We start from the raw sequence: 19,862 nt of genomic DNA, 5'->3' as shown, positions 1-19,862 counted from the left end.
ACTTGTAACAAACTAAATTAAAATAACAGACTGCAAAAAAGAATAACATGGACAGGATTTTATACAATGGCATTAAACAATAAATCAAAAACAGCAGAGGAAAATTAAACCCATCAATTAAACTTTTGAACTGAAACGCTACATTGAAATAAATTCTATCCACTGACTATAGTAAGTTTCTGAAATTCAGCCCTTTAATGAGTTGTGATCATGTCGGTTATTTTGCACCATTGCACTGTTTTGTGAAGTGTAGATGCTGTGTACACTTTCTACCTTTTGGGCAGGATATTACGCTCGGTGTGCGGGTGCCCGCTCGACACGCCCAAGGATAAAATGACGCGTGATGACGTTGGGCGTGCGTCCTGACATCATCGCGCAGTCTCGTGATATTTCATTTGGTGGATGCACGCCAGAGTCGGCTGCGCATCCGCCAATAACTAAAAGGCCTATTCAGGCCATTAACAATCCAATTAAATTCAAATTTACGCTGCTCGTCCAACCTAAAGGTTGGCGGGCAGGCGAAAAGGCGTAAAGGCAGCCTTTACACTTTTTAGGAAACCTCATCCAGGAGCGGGATGAGTTTCCTAAAGCAAATAAACATTAAATAAAAACTTTATTTTTGAATTAAAAACATGTCCCAGCTCATGTGACAGAGTCGCACAAGGGGACATGTTTTATTAGATTTTTATTCTCTTCATTTTTTTTTTTACACAGCGCTTCAATCCGTGCCTCAGGGAGATTGAAGCGCTCTTTCTCCCACGTGTGCAAACTGCGCGCGAGGCCCGGCTTGCCCTCCCCCCGCCCACACAGGCAGCGCTCAGCGCTGCCACTCGCGATCCACACTGGGGGGGGCCTTAATTGGCCCGCCCGCATGAAATCACAGTGCAGCGTCAGTTGTGGGCGGTAGTCGGCTTCCCGACTGCCCCCGCCAAGGGCAAAATCCTGCCCTTTGTGTTTATTTGAAGCCCAAAATTGTATACATCAATTTAACAAAATATGGTTTGGACAGTACAGAAAGAGTATCATGCACTCAGCAAAGCACTTTGGACATTAACACTTCAGATTGGAGTTACATGTAGGTGGCACGTCAGTCAGAAGTACAGAACAAATGTAATCTAATGAAAACAGGTCAAGTTTGCTGCTGAAAGCAAAATACTGCGGATGCTGGAAACCTGAAATAAAAACGTAAAATGATGGAAAAGCACAGCAGGTCTGGCAGCATTTGAAGAAGAATCATACGGACTTGAAACGTTAACTCTGCTTCTCTCTCCACAGATGCTACCAGACCTGCTGAGTTTTTCAGGCACTTTCTGTTTTTATATTTGAGTTTGCTGCTGTTTGTATCTGACCAACCTGCATAACTCTGAAAGCTGTACATATTATTAACCGTTCCATTTTATACAGGGAAAAACTCTATTGCACATAATAAAAAATGTAATGCCTTATGTTTAGAATTTTGTATGACTTATTATAAAACACAGATATGTGCGAATCCTTTTTAACTTTAACGCACAAAGTGAAGGAGAACAGATGAGGAAAAACTGAGCATGGGCTTTCATGCTGTGTAACAATGGGAGCCACCTTCCTTTCAATGAATGGCTGTCATGATTCCTGTTTGCTCTTGCTCTATCTGTTCTTAATGCATACTTTATTAAACCTGCTAATACCAAATGCCATTTTATTTTAATCTAATCCATTAATTCATTATCCTTTAGTTTTAGGACAGTATTTTTAATCCAAATAAAATCTGAGCTGTTACTAGGCTCTGTTTATTTAGGTAGTGTATTTCAAATAATTTTCATTTATTGTGGGGTGTTGAAAGAAAAATTCTTTCTAGCTTCCTTGAGCTTGGGATTTATGTAACAATTGATTGGTTTTTTTCAAAAGCTCGGGTCAGAAGAGTTAGAAGAACAGATTTATTGTATACTAGTAATAGAAAATGTGTAACAAATGACAGAATCATTATGAAAAATTGTTTTGACAGGCTATTTTGTTCGTTTATAAATCTCTAACATGAAAGTGGCATGAATTGAACAGAAGTCATACACAACTGTTTTGGCTCTGGCTCCGCCTCTGCCAAAGTTTACCAAACATTTCTTTTGGTGAAGACAGGTCTCATTTAGTGTGCACATTGCATCGCTAATACATTTTAAATTAATCTTTGAAGATAATGGTGCCTGGAATGGCCTAGTTAAAATATTTTTAACCCAATGTCAGCAAGACATTCCCTGGTCAAATATAGCTCAAGTTAGATGTATGAAAATGCTTTACCTTGTTTACGAATATACAAATTAGGAGCAGGAGTAGGCCATTTGGTCCCTTGAACCTGCTCCGCCATTCAATAAAATCTTGGCTAATACGATTGTGGCCTCAACACCACTATCCTGCCTACTCCTGATACCCTTTGACTCCCTTGTTAGTCAAGAATCTATCTATCTCTCTCTCTTAAAAATCTTCAATGACCCTTCCTCTACAGCTCTCTTGGGAGGAGAATTCCACACATTCATGACCTTCTGAGAGGAGAAAATTCTCCTCGTCTCTGTCTTGAAGGGGAGACCCCTTATTTTTAAACTGTATCCCTTAGTTCTGGTATCACCCAAAAGGTAAAGGATCCTTTCAGCATTAACTCTGTCAAGTGACTTTAGGATCTTTTATATTTCAATTCGACCACCTCCCACTCTTCCAGACTCCACTGGATACAGGCCTAGTCTGTCCAACCTTTTCACATAAGGTAACCCCCTCATCCCAATCAGTTGAGTGAACCTTCTCTGAACTGCTTTCTTAAATAAAGAGACCAAAACTGTACACAGTACTTTAAATGTGGTCTCACTAATGCCCTGAAAACTGTAGCAAAACATCCCTACTTTTATTTCCCATTCCACTTGCAATAACAGCCAACATTCATATGCTTTCCTATCACTTGTATCCACATGCTGATTTTGTGTGATTCATGTACCAGGACACCCAGATCCCTCTGTACCAGAGTTCTGCAATCTCTCTCCATTCAGATAATATGCTGCTTTTCTGTTCTTCCTGTCACAATGATTAAGTTCACATTTTCCCACATTATACTCCATCTGCCCAACTTTTTACCCACTCACTTAGCCTATCCATATCCCTTATGTGTCCAATATGTTTGAGGTTACAGGAACACATGCTGAATAATTTCGAAAGTCTAAGTTAGATCCCAGTACATGAACTCAAACGTGTATTTAGTATTGCTGAAAAAAAACGACAGGCTGTTGAAGCTTTCTGTCTTGCACTCATTTAAACTCTGTTCATTTGGGACCCCTACCATCTTACAGACAAAGTCAATTTGTATTCATTATTTATATTAATTAAGAGCTCATGGATAGTGTTCCATTCATTCACACCTTTTCAATATACGATTTGGCTGTTAACCCTTGATAAGACATTCTTCAATAGTTCCCTTTTCTCTCAGGTCTTTGAATGTTGTCACCTCAGATACATGCCTGCAAGTCCCATTTGAATCATGCCAATTGGGTTTCCACCCCTCCCTTAGCACGGAAACAGTTATAACTCTCCTAAATCTCTGTGACTGTAATATAACATCCCTCCTCAGCCTCACTGCATCTTTTGACATGGCCCATCCCAGCATCCTTCATCAATGCCCCTTCTGCATGTTTATTTAGACGAGACTGACTTTTGATTCGCTTGTAAGTGATCACAGCCAGAGCATCTTTTCTCCCCATACTTCACCTCTGGAGTGCTGCTAAAAAGCATCCTGGGTCTCCCTCCTCTTCCTCATCTACATGCTGCCCCTTGCCAACAACATCTGACATGGTGTGCATCATACATCTGTACGCTGATGATACCCAGCTCTAACCTCTCCACTATCTCTTTGACTCTTTAGCTGCCTCTGTGCACCATGTATGCAGCACACCTGGATCCCACTCTCTCCACTTCTCTATCTTTCCACTTCCAGCACCTTCTTTAAGAGCCTTCCAAAAGCCCACCTCTTTGATCAAGCTTTCCATTAGCCCACCTAATCTTTCCTTCTGTGGCTTAGTATCCATTTTTTTCCTGATGCTTTTGAAGAAAACTGCAGTGTTTCTTCAATGTTTTTAATCACTAGATAAATACTTTCTCATAGTGCAGGAAAAGAAGCTGCTGGCTTCACCTTCAATGATGCAGACCGGGAATATATACTTTCCACCCAATCCAGCCAAAATGGGTGCAATTTTCACTTCAGTGAATCCCTTATTCTTTTGAGTCAAATGTTCAATACTTTTGTTTTACAAATTGAAACGATACTGCCTCCCAGCTATGAATAAAAATAACTTGCCACTCAAATGTCATTTTAAGTACCACTGGTATAGTTATTTTTAAAAAGAACATTGCAAACATTGGAACAGTCTTTGTAAAGATACCCAAGATACTTTTGTTTTGTAAACAATGTTTATATGGCTGTTATCTTTCCAAAATAAGCAAGTGGGGCAATTAATGGATGAGACAAAATGGACAGAATTTATTACCCTGCCCTGAGGTGAGTTTGTAGGTGGGGGTACATTTAATCGGACTAGAGAGGGTGTGGGGTGTGGACCCTGCCACTGCCCCCAATTAAGTCCAGCAGCGGGAGGCTTGTGGACGGCCTTCCTGCCTCATTACCAATTGAGGCCCTTAAGGGGGCAATACCCACTTAAGGGCCTATACTGCCGCCACTGGTATTCAACTAGTGGTGGGTGGGGCAGTCACCATGCGGGGAGCCTGAAAAGCAAACTCCTGTGGGCTGTCAAGGGGGTCCCTCGTTCAAAGGCACTCAGTGCCTGATTGAGGAACCCATCATCGGGAAGGGGTCCTGCTGAGAGCTACACCCCCCTGCCCTTTCTTTTGAACCCCTCCTTTCACAACGCCTATCTCACGACCCCAACCCATTCCACCCTCACTCACGAGTTGCTTGGGTCCCTCACTGATCCTGGGCCCCTGGTGGTTGTCTTGCCAGCAGCTATCACCGCTCCTGGTGGTGCTAACAACAAGCCTCTGGCCAGCAGCGCTCAGGGGATAGGATTGGCACTTGATATGGAAGGCCTTCCCTCAAGGAGGTGACATGGGGCTCTCGCCAGCTCTGCAGCTGACTGGTGGGACCACCGTTGCCTGGATTAAATTCTGCCCAATGTATCAGGCAGCCACTCCTGAATTTGGCAATGAAGTACACAGGAGGCGTTTTCTGACTTCGTGTTCTTTCTGAGGAACTTTTCCTGCTGGCAATGTGGATTGGAACTTCAGTTGCACACACAACTTGCTGATGTTCACTAGTGTCAGGTAAAATTCTCCACTGGCAAAGCAAGCTCAGAATATAATCCCTACTAAATCTATATTGGCACAGATTACAATAACAACTAATATAACACCCTTAACATAATGAAATGTCACAGAAGCAGGCATTATAAAATACAAAGGAAATGTTAGACCAGATGATCAAAAGCTTGGTCAAAGAGGTAGGTTTTAAGGAGCATCTTAAAAGTGGATAGAGAGGCAGAAAGGTGCAGGGAGGGAATTAGAGTTTAGGGCTTTGGTAGCTAAAGGTATGGTCACCACTGGTGGAGCAACTAAAACTTGGGATGCTCAAGAGGCCAGAATTACAAGAGTACAGATATCTCAGAGGATTGTACAGGCTGGAGGAGGTTAAAGAGAATAAGGGGGGGTAAGGCCATGGAAGGATTTGAAAACAGATAAAAATTTTAATATCTCAATATTGCTTGACTGGGAGCCGGTGTTGGTCAGTGAGAATAGGGATGATAGAGGAACGGGACTTGGTGCAAGTAATGAGAAGGATAACAAAGTTTTGGATGAAATCAAGTTTACAGAGGGTAGAAAGTGGGAGACCAGCCACCAGTATATTGGAATAGTTGAGTCCGATGGTAACAGAGGCATGAATGAACCGATACGGGTCTGAGGTTGTGATATGTCATGGATGTGGAAATAGGTGGCAATAGTCATAATGTCATATTTATTCAGCAGAAAGTTCTTTACCTGAAGAGTAGTGGGAATGTGGAACTTGCTGCCATAGGGAGTGGTTGAAGCAAATCATATAGATGCTTCCAAGGGGAAACTAGACAGGCATATGAGGGAGAAGGGAATAGATGGCTATGATGATAGATTTAGGGAAAAAAAAGATGCAAGGCGGCTTATGGAGCTGGGCTGAATGGCCTGTTTCTGTGCCATATATCCTATATGATCTTATCCCCCGAGACGTGCTTCCGAGCACAGATTTATGCCAAGGTTACGAAGAGACTGGTTTACTCTCAGATTTTTGCAGGGAGAGGGATGGAGTTGGTGGCTAGGGAATGGAGCTTGGAGCAGGATCTGAAAGCAATGGCTTCAGTCTTCCCAATATTTTATTGGAGCAAATTTCTCCTCATCCAGGAATAGATGTTGAATAAGCAGTGGATAATTTAACAACATCGGAAGAGTCGAGCCAGGTGGTGGTGGTGAAGTAGAGTTGGGTGTTGTACATGTGAAAATGCTGCGGATTCGGACGTGGACAGCCTATAGATAAAAAAATAGAAAGGGGCCAAGGATAGATCCTTGGGTGGCACCAGTGCAAGAAAAGGAAGAGAACCCATTCCAGTTGATATTCTGGCTATGATTAGATAGATAAGAATGGAACCAGGTGAGAGCAGTCACACTCAGCTGGATAACAGTGGAGAGATGTTGGAGGAGGATGGTGTAGGTAACTGTGTTAAGGCCACTGATAATTTATCTTTTGTATACTTACTTATTTCCAATAATAGCTTTTGACTATCACTGCATTTATTCTTTGCACATTCCTGGCAAATGGAAATTTTAGCTTAAACATGAACAGTATGTTCAGTACAACATACTTCTCCCTATCTGTGTAATGTTTAAAATCTTCACATTGTAGCACGTGTTCTAATTAAAAGCATTTATTCCTCTATAAAAACAAAAAACTACTGCGGATGCTGGAAATCCAAAACAAAAACAGAATTACCTGGAAAAACTCAGCAGGTCTGGCAGCATCGGTGGAGAAGAAAAGAGTCGACGTTTCGAGTCCACATGACTCATGTGGACTCGAAACGTCGACGCATTTATTCCTCCCCTGCTTCCAAGGCCACCATTTTGGATCACCTCTTACAGACTATTATCATACTTTCTGAGGACCCCAACCCACAAAAGTACTGTTTGAGGCCTGAGCTAAAAGAGTCAGACTCAGCTATTTAGAAGATGGTTAGCATCCATATACCCACCTTAGGAGTCCCAGATCAGTAATCAGACTGTTCCTCCCATTGGTGATGCATAATGGATATTGTAAATTAGGATGTTATTAAAAAAAAAACCTGAAATATCTTACAAGTGTGATACTTAAAATTTACTACAAATTTTTTAATTCAACAAATGTATCGCAAAGTACAAATTCAGGGTGAGAAAAAAAAAACCCAGATTATAAATATTTCATTAATTGTATATTGACATATTATGACAGTTCTCATTGACAATTCTTTATGGTTCTGAATCTTTTTCCAGTTCCTATTTGTAGTTTAAAATTTTTTAAAATCCCTTTTCCCACAGGTTGTCGTAAAATGGACCTCAATAATTCTTCTGTAGTACTGTGCCAAAATGAAGCACAGGAACTTTTAACCAATGCTGGAGAAAACCAGAAACCATGTAACTTCAGTCCTCCCTCTGCCTCCTGGTATTTTGCTCTTATGAAAAACTGGAAATTGCACAAATAACTTTTCTAAATAACAAAATCCAATCATTGAAATGAAACAGATCTGGTGATACACAGGAAAATAGGTCAGCAACAAGTTCCAAACAAGCTGGGCTCGTTTTGATGTACTTTATTTTAACAAGGAAGAGGGCATGTGAGCAAACGGCCACCAATACTGTTGGGCTTTTTCACAGACAAGAGCGAAATGCAGTCTTCAATTAGACTGGGTATGGAAATATGCAGGTACAACCCGAAGAACTTTTCAAGTTGTGAGTTGTAAAACATTGTGCACTTTCCCAATTACTTATTTGAAGGATTTGTAGGTTTTAAAGGTTATAAAACCTATATGCTTTCTGAACCGGGATCATGCTAGAAGCCAGCTTTGGTAGTAACATTAAGCTGAATTGTCCCATAACGTTACTTCTTTTTGTTGATGTTTACAAGATAGTAAAATTTGAGATATTCTTGATAGAATGTGCTGGATCCATGCATAAAATCTGATGAAAAGCAGTGTTCATATAGAAGCTAATGATGTAATTTTACTGCGGTAGAAAATCATGTAAATTTCTAGGTATATAAAACACTGTGCCATGTTTGTATTAAAATAATTGTTAGATTGAATTATTTATTTAAGCAGAGATTTAACACTTTGCAGTTATATATTCTCATGTTTAAGTTCCAAGTGGTAAGCTTATTTTGATACTATAGAACACAACTTTTAATTATTTTTATTTACAATTGCCCACTTTCATGCACATATCTGATAATTGTGTGTGTGTATATATATATATATGTGTATTTGAATTTTTGTGAAAAATGAAATCAAACAGGAAAAGAATTTCCTTGTTTTTTCCTTAATTGTTGACTATGTACTTTAATGCATTATGTGCTGTTAGGAAAAAATTCTTTTAAAAAATACCATCAATGTGCAAAAAAATTGCGAGTGTTTGGCAGCTTGTGTGTACTTAATTTACCTTAATGGAGTGACTAAGCAGCTGTCATGTTTAAATGCTTCACTAAATGAGTTATGACTTTGAAACACAGAAGACATTTAGCAATTGTTCAAATAGAGCTACACAGTGACACATCAAAAAAATGACCGCAAGACCCACTATGGTATAAGTACAAAGCACCTAACCTACCCAAATAACAGTAACAGCAGCAACAGAGGCTGATAGAAAGCAGTTCCTCTCCTTGAAGGTTCCAAAAGCTGCCATTTTATTTTTCCATGTGCCTGACTGGGCGATAACTAATCATCAATTTTGTAGCTTGGACAACAAAAGAATATGACAGTAACTTATTAAACTGGTAACAAATACTAAATAGTATGCATTAAGTAAATTGTTTTGAGATTTGTAAGAATAAAATCAAGAAACAGCCACTAGCTTTTCAAAATTTTGTTTGAACTTGCCTCTTAAAGGGCTTTAATTTTTTCTGCATTTTCATTCATACATTATAAACTACAAGAAAAGCCTAAATATATAGTTTGCTCCCTACATTTTCTTGTTTAAAAGAACCAGCAAGAAAGCTCAAGGGAAGAGCTGATATTTGTGCTTTGCTGAATTTCAATATTAATTAATATTTCTGCTCTAGATAATCTCAGAAACTCTGCTAGAAGACCCAGTTAAAAACTAACTGACTGGGCCATTTTCATGTACACTAATTATTTAGACAAGACTTTTAGTTGAAACTGTGTTGTTGGCACATCAGCATAGTTGGCAGATATGTCATATAGCCACCGCACAATGCAGTTCTTTGTACTTTCAATATAACTTGCTTATCTACCATCCTGTCTTATCTGTTCCTTGGAGATGAGTAAATGAAATTAAAATGTTGTGGAAAGTGAAATCTCCAGGTGGCATTTGACACAAAAAACACTATTTGCTGCAACTAGTTCAGTTGGTTTGATTTTGCATATCTTCAGACAGATTGCAGTAATTATTTATTTACTTCTCCTTGAATTTTTTTTATTGTTAAAATCACACTATGATATTGGTAACAATTATCACAATCATAAAATTCCTGTTAATAGATTGTCTTTTGTTAGAAAATGAAGTGTTGTTGAATGAATATTCCACATTGAGATTGAACAGTGAAATTTTATTGTTTCATTTGACCAACACATGATGTCTATAGGATTAATTTTTTTTTTCCCTAACTGATCGCTGCTCGTTCTGAACAGAAGCTTTGTGCTTCTTACATTTTGGTTATGTTTCTTTTCTAGACGTTTTGCTGTTCATTAATTAACTTTGTTTCTTAAGTCTGTTGTTTTAACCATACCTTTTTATAAGGTCAGTGAACGTCAATTAAAAATAAGTTTAAATGGTACACTCTAGCCATTTGTACATACACATCTAATGGAGCCTTGTGCATGTGGCACAAATATTAGTGCCATGGATTGATGTCAAAGTACATTCACTGGGCATTTACTTAAAAAAGGCTGGTAATTACATGGTCTTAAGTTTTGTAAATACTACAATTGAACTGTATAATGCATTTTCCTTGCAGTGAATGTTTTATTTATCAGATTGAACTATTGGGTAAATACTAAAGTAAACTACTATTGTCAGCAATTGTGAGAGAGAAACCCACAATTCATCTATTAACTTTACTGTATTTAGTTCTATTGATATGCAAAGGACATGTCATGATTACTGAAGGTGTTGGTATTCTTAAGAATTTTAACAGTGCAATGTTATGTTTTTAAGGGTTGAAACATTGTGCCAAATGTCATTTTTATACAAATCATGTTTTCAGATTGTATATGAATTATGTTGTGAATTAATGTTGGATGTATTTATATCTATAACTTACTTTAAAAATGTGTATTAATGTTGAATTGACCAGAATAAATATGAAATTGGATCATGTTTAAGAACAAGTCTGAATGAAAGTACGTTTACTTGATTAGTAGAGGTCAGACTGAAATGTTTCAGCACAAAAATCAAAGATGGTTTCAAACTGTTTGGTTCCTTTATCTATCCATCTTCCCTAATAAAATGGCCTACAGTATTTAAACCACAAAATAAATGATGCCCCAGATCTTCCGGTCTTGTGATGGTCAGATGCAGCACTGGGGGCCCTCTCGAAAGTCCCAACGCGAGGATTCTGCAGCAATTACCCATGAAGTTTCAACTTCTACTGGGCAAATTCCCTGTATCCAGAACCCTCCGAAATGTCTCCAACTCAGTTATCTGGATAATTACTCTACCTGGACAGTTACCCAATCATGTGTAACTCCTGGGTAACAAGACAAGTGATCTCTTTCTCCCACTCCACCCCCCAACACCGACTCCCCCTTGACCTGACCTCAACCCACCCTGCCACAACATGCATCCTATCCACTTCCTCACTCACATACTGAAAAGCTATTTAAACGTCCAAAACTGTTCACCATTAGAAGTCTTACCAAAATACAGCAGCTAGTGCCATAAAAGGCTTCCTCCGACAATCCCGCACCATGAACGAGGACTGCAAGAACAGGTATGCTCTATGTCTGATGTCCACGGTTCGGAAATGCAGAGCTCCAGCTTTGTATATAAAAAAGGGAGTGGCAATCCAATGGTGATTGTCACTCCTTCGGAGATTTGGCCTGTTTTCTGATAGTTAGATCTAAGACATGGTTAGTGCAATCTTCTCATACTGGACAGTCTGCTGGTAAAACACAAATGAGTCTATATGGTGCACAGCACCACCAGCTGGATAAAACACCTACTATTTTAATCAGTACTTGCTATTATTATATGGCTCATTGAGTCTATACATAATGACCTCACCCACTGTGCACTTAGGTAATGGAAGGCATATGTAAGGGGTATGGAGGATATGAGGGGCAAAGGTCAAAGCTTTTCCATCTTACCTTTCAAAAGGTTCCTGACTATGATTCACAACTGCTCTAAAGGGCCATGAACTGCGAGTCCTTGAGAAGTTGGCTGGACTCCACGAAAATTGTGGGAGGGGGATGGTGTATTAGATGCCTACCCCTTGCAATGGAACTGGCCAGGTAGGGATTGCAGTCTCATTACATACATGCACCCTTATCCTGCACCAGTGAAATTGCCAGCACTAGGAATAGGGATGGGAATCCTGAAATTGGGTTCTGCCCACCATTTTTAAAAACCTCCAGAGTTGGTCTGATTACACAAAAATATAGACTCGAGAGTTTATGAAAGAAGAATAGAATTAAGGTTTTCCATTCTATAATGTTGATTACATAACAAAATTAAAGGAAAATACCCAGTGCCTTTTGTTGCTAATTAATGCATAAGAAATATTTAAACAATGATCAGTCTGAAAATAACAGACCAATGATCACTTGAAATTATAGAGTATTCTATAAAGAATATGATTGTTAGATTAGTATGCTATTCAGTTGCATTTGGTCTGTCTTTTGTACCTACCCAGCTCATGTCCTAAGTAACTTTTGAAAGAATAATCTAGCATTTGTATTGTGCCTTACAAAAATCCTCGATGTCAAATCACTTCATAGCCAAGAAACACTAATAAAACGTTTGATTAAATATTTATTAATCAAAAGTAGTAAATCAACATTTTGAAGCATTACAGGCTGGAAGCTTCCTCCCCATTTTAAATTTTCAGGGTTTAAGCGGACAAGATTCTTTATACAAATAACTTGAGTTTTTAATACAAACAGGTATGTTGTCACAGTTATTAAACTTGCCCAAGAAAATTAGTTGGTAGCTCCTGATATTTTTACACAGGATCGTGCTGTGACCTCTATAAAACAATATTACAACCTGCTATTTCCTTTAATTATGAGCAAGGCTATGGGTGATCCACTAGTGTTTACATATATACACACATATTCACCATGGATACCATGAGTAAAGTAAACCACAAAAATAATGAACTGATACAAGTAATTCAATACTCAGTTAAACAAGTTGCTCTGTTCAGAATTTTTGTTTCATTTGAAAACTATCCTGCATAATAAACACCCAACAATCTTCTACTCTTCAATCATGTGTGAGATTCTGCTCGGAAATTGTCAGCAAATTTGAGATCAGCAGTGATGGAGGGATTCTCTAGGAGCCGATTTATTTGGCGATGTAGATCTGAATCGAGGAATGCACTCTGCTGTGCAGTCTTCTGAAATTACAGCATCAATCATACAAGTGAGTGACAGTCAATTCTTAAAAGAACTTGCTCTTATTAAACAAACTAATACACACACCACACCAATGCTAAAAGTGCTTTACTTTTGAGGCTTCTTGTTGTCATTTGGTTCTGTCTGAAAAGGCATTTAACAATTGTTGCAACTGTAGGCAAATTGAGCAGAAATTGTCTTGAGATACTGACAGCACATTTGCCAAAGCTAACATATGTTTCGTAAGTAAAGGACCATGTTCCAAAGGCAGGAGAAGCAGTGTGCAAAATCTTTCATCCTATTGCAAAATTTATCACTTTAATATGTGTGTTTAACCTAGCTAAATGCTTTTGTAGCTACAAACTTGATAAAGTATAGATGGAATTTTTAATTTGTCTACCTTTTTGTTTGATCCAGAAGATGTGATTGGAGGATTGAAAGTCATCTCTTTCATGCTGAACTCCTCAAAAAGCTCTGTAGCATGCCTGGATCGAACACAAATACATTTAGTCTACGCTCAAACTTAAAAATTCAGTACTTAAGGATTCTCAATAACAAGAGTAAAGAACAATTTATATAGCGCCTATCAGGTCGTCAGGGTAACCCACAGCACTTAATTACATTTCAAAATGAATTCATTGGCTGTAATGTGGGCAAATGTGGCAGCCAATTTGCAGACAACAGATGCAACTTAGCATCTTCAAAGACTTGTGCAGTAGGAAAACATGCTCAACTTGAGAAATTAATTGTTAATTACAAACAACAATTTTCAAAGCTGAAGTTGTGCAGGCCAGAGTTAGTAACAATGACATTGCATTTTATTGGTGTAAAATCCCTTACTTTCTGCTTAGTTCTGCCCTCAGGGCTCCAGAGCCCTCTGATGGAGCACCAACACTAAGATGTGCTGCAAACATCCGCACAACAGGATGAAAATGTCGCTGCAATAGAAAAAGGTGGAGGTCAGTGAAAATTTTGTGGTGACCCTGGATTCTGGTTACATGGAATGCTGACAGCACTAACAAGACATGACTAACAGACTGATTATAGATAATTTGCCTGTGTCAGTATATTTATTCCAGTACTAGCTGAAAATATTACAGACGACAGCATGTTTAAATCAACAATTTTAACGCTGAACACTCCAAATATTGTCATGCAAATTTCAAAAGAAATCTAATTGCAGTGGGATTAAACAATATGAACAATAAACATATTTAAGGGTCCTAATTATGCTGTGCTATAAATTTAATATACTATATAGAAAATAGTTTTTTTGCTAAATTACATTGAAAAGGAGTTATCTAATTTTTCTATATGATTCATGTAGATTTCTACTTGCCTTAACGGTTGGCATCATATTTCAGAAAGTTTCCAATTTACTGTCTACCTGTGCGATAGCAACAGGGCTAAATATGTGGTAAGAGATACAATGCAAAATGAGTTTACCTGGAGGTAATGTAACTCCCACACGGCAGTATTCTGTGCATTGCAGTATTCAGGTTCATCAAGCTCTGGGAGATAAAGTCCACTACCATGGGATTCACTGTCCAGCAAAATATCCGTCTTAGGAAATGACTGGAGGAAATAAAAATTTCACATTGTATATGGTGCAATTCAACTTTAATCCTTCCATAAGGAAGCAGTTTCTCACGTTATGAGTTGCATAAATAAAGTACAATCTAACTGTAACCATTAATATGTAATTTGGTTTCTCAGTAACATAATCACTTGTTTTCACTTTCAACAATGTGATTCTTTTAACCACTACTTTGTGCAAGGGCATCTTTCTTTTGAGAATACTACAATACCAGCAAAGTGCAAGCTTTAGAGGCAAATCCTGGCATTCAATTATCTGTCATAGGCAAAGGTAACATTTCAACTAATTGAGGGCTCATCATGATGATCCTACAAGCATGGCTAACTTTATAACTTGCAAGTAACTACAAAAACCTTCACTGAGCAATGCCAGACATAAAAAAATAAAAATAATCTACTTATTAATATTGCTAAATTGAGGTCTGCATACTACCCTATTTAAGAATTTATATCCTAATATCAATAACAATATATATTTATACAGTGCTTTCAACTTAAAATAAATTCACCCTAAGGCACTTCAGAGAGGTAAAAAGAAAACAACAAATGCCGAATCAGAGGGAAATATTATGAGGGAGGATCAAAACCATAATTGAAGTAGGTTCTAAGAAGGGCTTTTGAGGAGGAGGGGGTTTTGGAGAGACGAAGGGGATTAACTAGGGAATTCTGAAACGTGGAGACAAGCAGGCTTGGTTGCCATGGTGGAGGTGAAAGGAGAGTGAGGAGATGCATAATCCACCAGAGGCAGAGCGTATTCAGTGGATGAAGGGGGAAACAAGAGAGACTATAAAGGTTGGAGATTATGGAGATAGGAAGGAGTTAGGCCATAAAAAGATTTAAACACAAGGATGAAAATTTTAAATAAAAATAACAATGGGGAACCAGAGGCCAATGAAGGTCAGCAAAGTCAGGGATAATGGGCGAGTAAGATTTGATGTGTGATAGGATGTGAAACAGAGTTTTAAATGAGCTGAAGCTTACAGAGGGTGCAGGATCGGAGGCAAGACAGGAACACTGGAATAGTCATCTGATGGTGACAAAGGCATGAACAAGTTGAATAGATGGCTAAGGTGGTTAGGTGGATAGCAGGTCATAAACTCAACTCAGTTATAACTAAATATTCTCCCAGTAAAAAAGCACTTACATTCATTAACACTCTATTAGTTGCCAGGATACCAATGGCAGAATTGGGTAGAACATTAAGTGCAAGAGTAGTCAGACGTTTTATATAAGCAACAGCACGCTGTAAAGAAACTTGCTTTCGGCGTTTTGTCAGCATCACATCTATACATTGTAGCATAATCAAAACATCTTCATTTGTATCTCCTGAAAAACAGAATTAATAATGTTCAAACAGCTATCAAAGCAATTCATTTTGAGAGCTGCTTTAAGGTTGTGATATTCACGCAGGAGAGCAGGGCCAAACTGTTTCAATTTGCTGTTCCCCAAGACCTTTGCGCACAATGCATCAGAAATCACTACTGACTGTTCCCAGAGACAATAGTGATCAGTCAGGAAAGAGGAGTTGGGAATTACCAAACTGTCTTTTCATTTGTGCTAGGTTGGATTACAGTCTCCTCTCTCTCGATCTTGTCAAAGGGTCCACCAAGAAATTAGCATCAGCATTCTCAATCTATATTATATTTAGATATGGCTCATAGCACAAACCACTCAATTTGATAAACTGACATCTTAATTCAGAAAGAAATAAAGGAGGATGGCATAAAAACTGGAATCAAAGAACGAACTTTGTAAGTCAACTCAAACTGGTGTCAAACCATGGTAATGGAAGGCACCAGAAGATACTGCAAATAAAAAGAAAGTCCAACAAAAATATTCACTGCTATTTTTGCTCTCCATAATGGCACAGAAATAAGAGTAGGCGCTTCAGCCCCACCAGCCTGTTTCACTATTCAATCAGATACTGACTGATCTGTACATCAACTCCACTTCCCCACTTTTGCTCCACATCTTTTGATATCCTTACTGTGAAAATGGATTTTTAAAAAACTTTTTGGGAATATGGTGGTATTCTGTAAAGAAGGCTGTGTGTGTGTCCATGATTAATAAAACTGGGGGAAGGTTAGTAAAGACAGGTTGTCTATGGGAATTGATAGATAAAAGGGGTAAATGTGCTCGATGCATGTATTTGTAATGACAGGCTCTGGTGAAGTGGATTTACAAGAAAATAAGTTGGGTTTTAAAATTTGCATTAGGTGATAGGTAAGGACTTGACTTTTCAGCTGTTAAATTTCAAAAAGGAATTTAGAAGTGACAAGGGACTTTTACAACTTAGAAACGTTTCATAAGTAAAGGGAAAGTTATTACATTTTATTTGACCCAAAAGCGGAGGCAATAGGAAAACATGAAAGATTTTTATATTTGGAGAAGTTGAGTTAGAGGTGTTTGAGAACAATGAAATCTAAGATGAAAGGGGGAAGAAATGATATTTAAGGAAAGATGGTTAGTTGAGTTGTGGTTGGCTGTGTGGGGGAGATGTCCTGAGACCAGCTTTGTGCCGAGAAAAGGTGTGAAATCTGAAACAGCCATCTAGTCAAACCAGAAACATCTGTCTCAGAAAGCAGTTTGTTTTCTGAACTTGCTTGGATTTTTAACACAGAATGGAAGAGAGTGAGAAGTCGTGTGGTATACCTCTAGCAGTTTTACACTGGGTAATATTGATGGTTTTTTGTGGTTAAAAATCTATAAGGGAGCTGTTGCCAAGTAGTTTACTTGTAATAAAGAGGGAGAAAATAAACTCTGAGGGTAAATTAGCAAGTAATGTAAAAACAGACAGCAAGAGCTTCTTTAAATACATAAAAAGGAAGAGAGGCCAAAGTCAATATCGGCCGCTTAGAGAATGAGGAAGGGGAAATAATAATGGGGAATCAGGAAATGGAAGAGGAGTTGAATAAATACTTTGCATCAGTCTTTATGAAAGAATACCAAAAATATAAAATAATCATGGGACAAAGAGCGGGGGGTAAATAAATATCATTAGAGAAAAAGTACTAGGGAAACTAATGGGGCTGAAGGCCAATAAGTCACCTGGACCTGATGGGTTGTATCCTAGGATATTAAAGGAAATAGCTGCAGAGATAGTGGATGCACTGGTAGTAATCTTCCAAGAATCCTTAGATTCTGGAAAAGTCCCAGAGGATTGGAAAACTGACAATGTAACACCCTTATTCAAAAGGGGAGGGAGACAAAAAACAGGTAACTATAAGCTAGTTAGCTTAACATCTGTCATTGGGAAAATGTTAGAGTCTATTATAAAGGATGTAATAGCAGAGCATTTAGAAATGCATAATATAATCAAGCAGAATCAGCATGGATTCATGAAGGGGATATCATGTCTGACAAATTTATTAGAATTCTTTGAGGAGGTAACAAGCAGGATAAATAAAAGGGGAACCAGTAGATGTAATATATTTGGATTTCCAAAAGGCGTTCGATAAGGCACCACACATAACGCTACTTAATACGATAAGAGCCCATGATGTTGGGGGTAGTATATTAGCATGGATAGAGGACTGGCTAACTAAGAGAAGACAGGGATAAGGGGGGCATTTTCAGGATGGCAGCCTGTAACTAGTGGGTCAGTGCTGGGGTCACAATTATTTACAATATATATTAATGACTTGGATGAGGGAAATGAATGTACTATCGCCAAATTTGCAGATGTCACAAAAATAGGTGGGAAGGCAAGTGGTAAGGGTGACACAGTGTCAACAGAGGGATATAGTCAGGTTAAGTGAGTGGGCAAAAATGTGGCAGATGGACTATAATGTGGGAAAATGTGAGGTTATGCACTTTGGCAGTAAGAATAGAGGAGCTGAATATTACTTAAATGGAGAAAGGCTGAAGAAAGCTGCATCACAGAGGGATTTGGGGGTCCTCGTGCATGGATCACAAAAAGCTAGCATCCAAGTTCAGTAGGTAATAGGGAAGGCAAATGGAATGTTGGCCTTTATTTCAAAGGGAATGGATTATAAAAGTAGGGAAGTCTTGCTAAAACTAAACAAGGCTATACTATACTAGTTAGACCACACCTAGAATACTGTGAACAGTTTTGGTTCCCTTATCTAAGGAAAGATATACTGGCATTGGAGGCAGTCCAGAGAAGGTTCACTAGGTTGATCCCAGGGATGGAGGGATTTTCTTATGAGGAGAGGTTGAGTAGGTTGCACCTGTACTCACCGGAGTTTAGAAGAATGAGAGGCGACCTTATTGAAACATATAAGATTCTTAGGGGACTTGACAGGGTAGATGTTGAGAGGTTGTTTCCTCTTGTTGGGGAGTCTAGGACCAGAGGGCATAATCTCAGAGTAAGGGGTCGCTCATTTAAAACAGAGATGAGGAGGCATTTCTTCTCTCAGAGGGTAGTCAATCTGTGGAATTCTTTACCACAGAGGGCTGTAGAGGCTGGGTCGTTAAGTATATTCAAGGCAGAGATAGATAGATTTGAGGATTATCAGATCAGTCGTGACCTCATTGAATGACAGAGCAGATTTGATGGGCCGAATGGCCTACTTCTGCTCCTGTGTCTTATGGTGTTCTGACCAAGTGGGTTTCTTTGAGGGATGTTTTGTAAACCTGCTTTAACTGTCTAGCTTTAATCTTGTGCGCTTAAGTTTTTTTCCTTCTTGTTAATAAATTTTTAAAATCCTAAAAAAGTACTACTAGGATTCAATGCTTCTGGGATCACTAGCTCTTTCCTTCGTTTTCAAAATATAAAAAAACAGTTATGATCAGTAAGACCAGTTTCCCTCTGGGATTTGGCTTGCTCAGCAAATATCAACGGCTGTGGTCGTAACACTACTGAACCCTTTAATCATTTTAAATTCTTCAATCATCCCACAACTGTCTAAGCTCAAAGGTATACAAGCCAAGTTTATTGTAAAGTTCTGGTACCATTCTGGTGAATCTGTGCTATACACTTTCCAAAAGTAGTACCTTTCCTGAAGTTTCTTATCTAAAATTGAATGTGGCATTGCAGATGGGATCTGACCATGGCTGGAGCATTGCTTTTGAATTCCAATCCACTTGAGATATTTTTGATTACTTTTTGTACCTATGCTTTTGGTGAGTTGTGTACATGGATACCAAAATTCTTTTGCCCCTCCACAGGTCCTAGGCTCTGAACATTAAGAAAATAATCCAGTTCCTCTTTCTCAGATCCAAACAAAACTCACACTTCTCTACATTGAATTCAATCTGCTATAGTTTTGCTTACTCACTTAGTAGTCTGTCTATATATCCTTTGCAACTTCCTGCTAATGTAAGCATCATCTGCAAACTAGGATATACTTCTGTTTCTTCATCCTAATCATTAATATACACAGTGAAAAAGCTGAGGCCCTAATACAGATGCCTGGGGAACACTACTTGTGATATCCAGCTAATCTGAGAACAAAATTTTTATCCATGTCCTGCTTCCCACTTTCCAAATAATTACCAACCATA

At 38.5% G+C, this 19,862-nt stretch overlaps 2 protein-coding genes across 5 annotated transcripts in view; one reads left to right on the top strand and one right to left on the bottom strand.

Annotated features, from left to right (window-relative positions):
• Nucleotides 1-10,574, top strand: part of plce1 (phospholipase C, epsilon 1) — a 368,859-nt gene extending 358,285 nt beyond the window's left edge. For both annotated transcript variants that reach the window (XM_078566023.1, XM_078566021.1), the window contains one exon: nucleotides 7,552-10,574. The gene's annotated coding sequence lies outside the window, so the exon portion shown is untranslated. The remainder of the gene's footprint in view (nucleotides 1-7,551) is intronic.
• A 1,622-nt stretch (nucleotides 10,575-12,196) lies between these two features.
• noc3l (NOC3-like DNA replication regulator) overlaps nucleotides 12,197-19,862 on the bottom strand; it is a 62,276-nt gene continuing 54,610 nt past the window's right edge. For 2 of the 3 annotated variants that reach the window (XM_078566003.1, XM_078566005.1), the window contains 5 exons: nucleotides 15,541-15,722; nucleotides 14,247-14,375; nucleotides 13,641-13,738; nucleotides 13,201-13,285; nucleotides 12,197-12,802 (listed from right to left, as the gene is read on the bottom strand). In XM_078566003.1, coding sequence (XP_078422129.1) covers nucleotides 12,674-12,802; nucleotides 13,201-13,285; nucleotides 13,641-13,738; nucleotides 14,247-14,375; nucleotides 15,541-15,722 — 623 coding nt within the window. In that variant the 3' untranslated portion in view covers nucleotides 12,197-12,673. The remainder of the gene's footprint in view (nucleotides 12,803-13,200; nucleotides 13,286-13,640; nucleotides 13,739-14,246; nucleotides 14,376-15,540; nucleotides 15,723-19,862) is intronic. The other variant, XM_078566004.1, reaches the window with a different exon arrangement.

The sequence above is a fragment of the Cetorhinus maximus genome, chromosome 20, assembly GCF_964194155.1.
Source record: "Cetorhinus maximus chromosome 20, sCetMax3.hap1.1, whole genome shotgun sequence".
NCBI lineage: Eukaryota > Metazoa > Chordata > Chondrichthyes > Lamniformes > Cetorhinidae > Cetorhinus > Cetorhinus maximus.
Note: the sequence above shows the minus strand (reverse complement) of the source record. Positions and strands in the feature narration are given on the sequence as shown.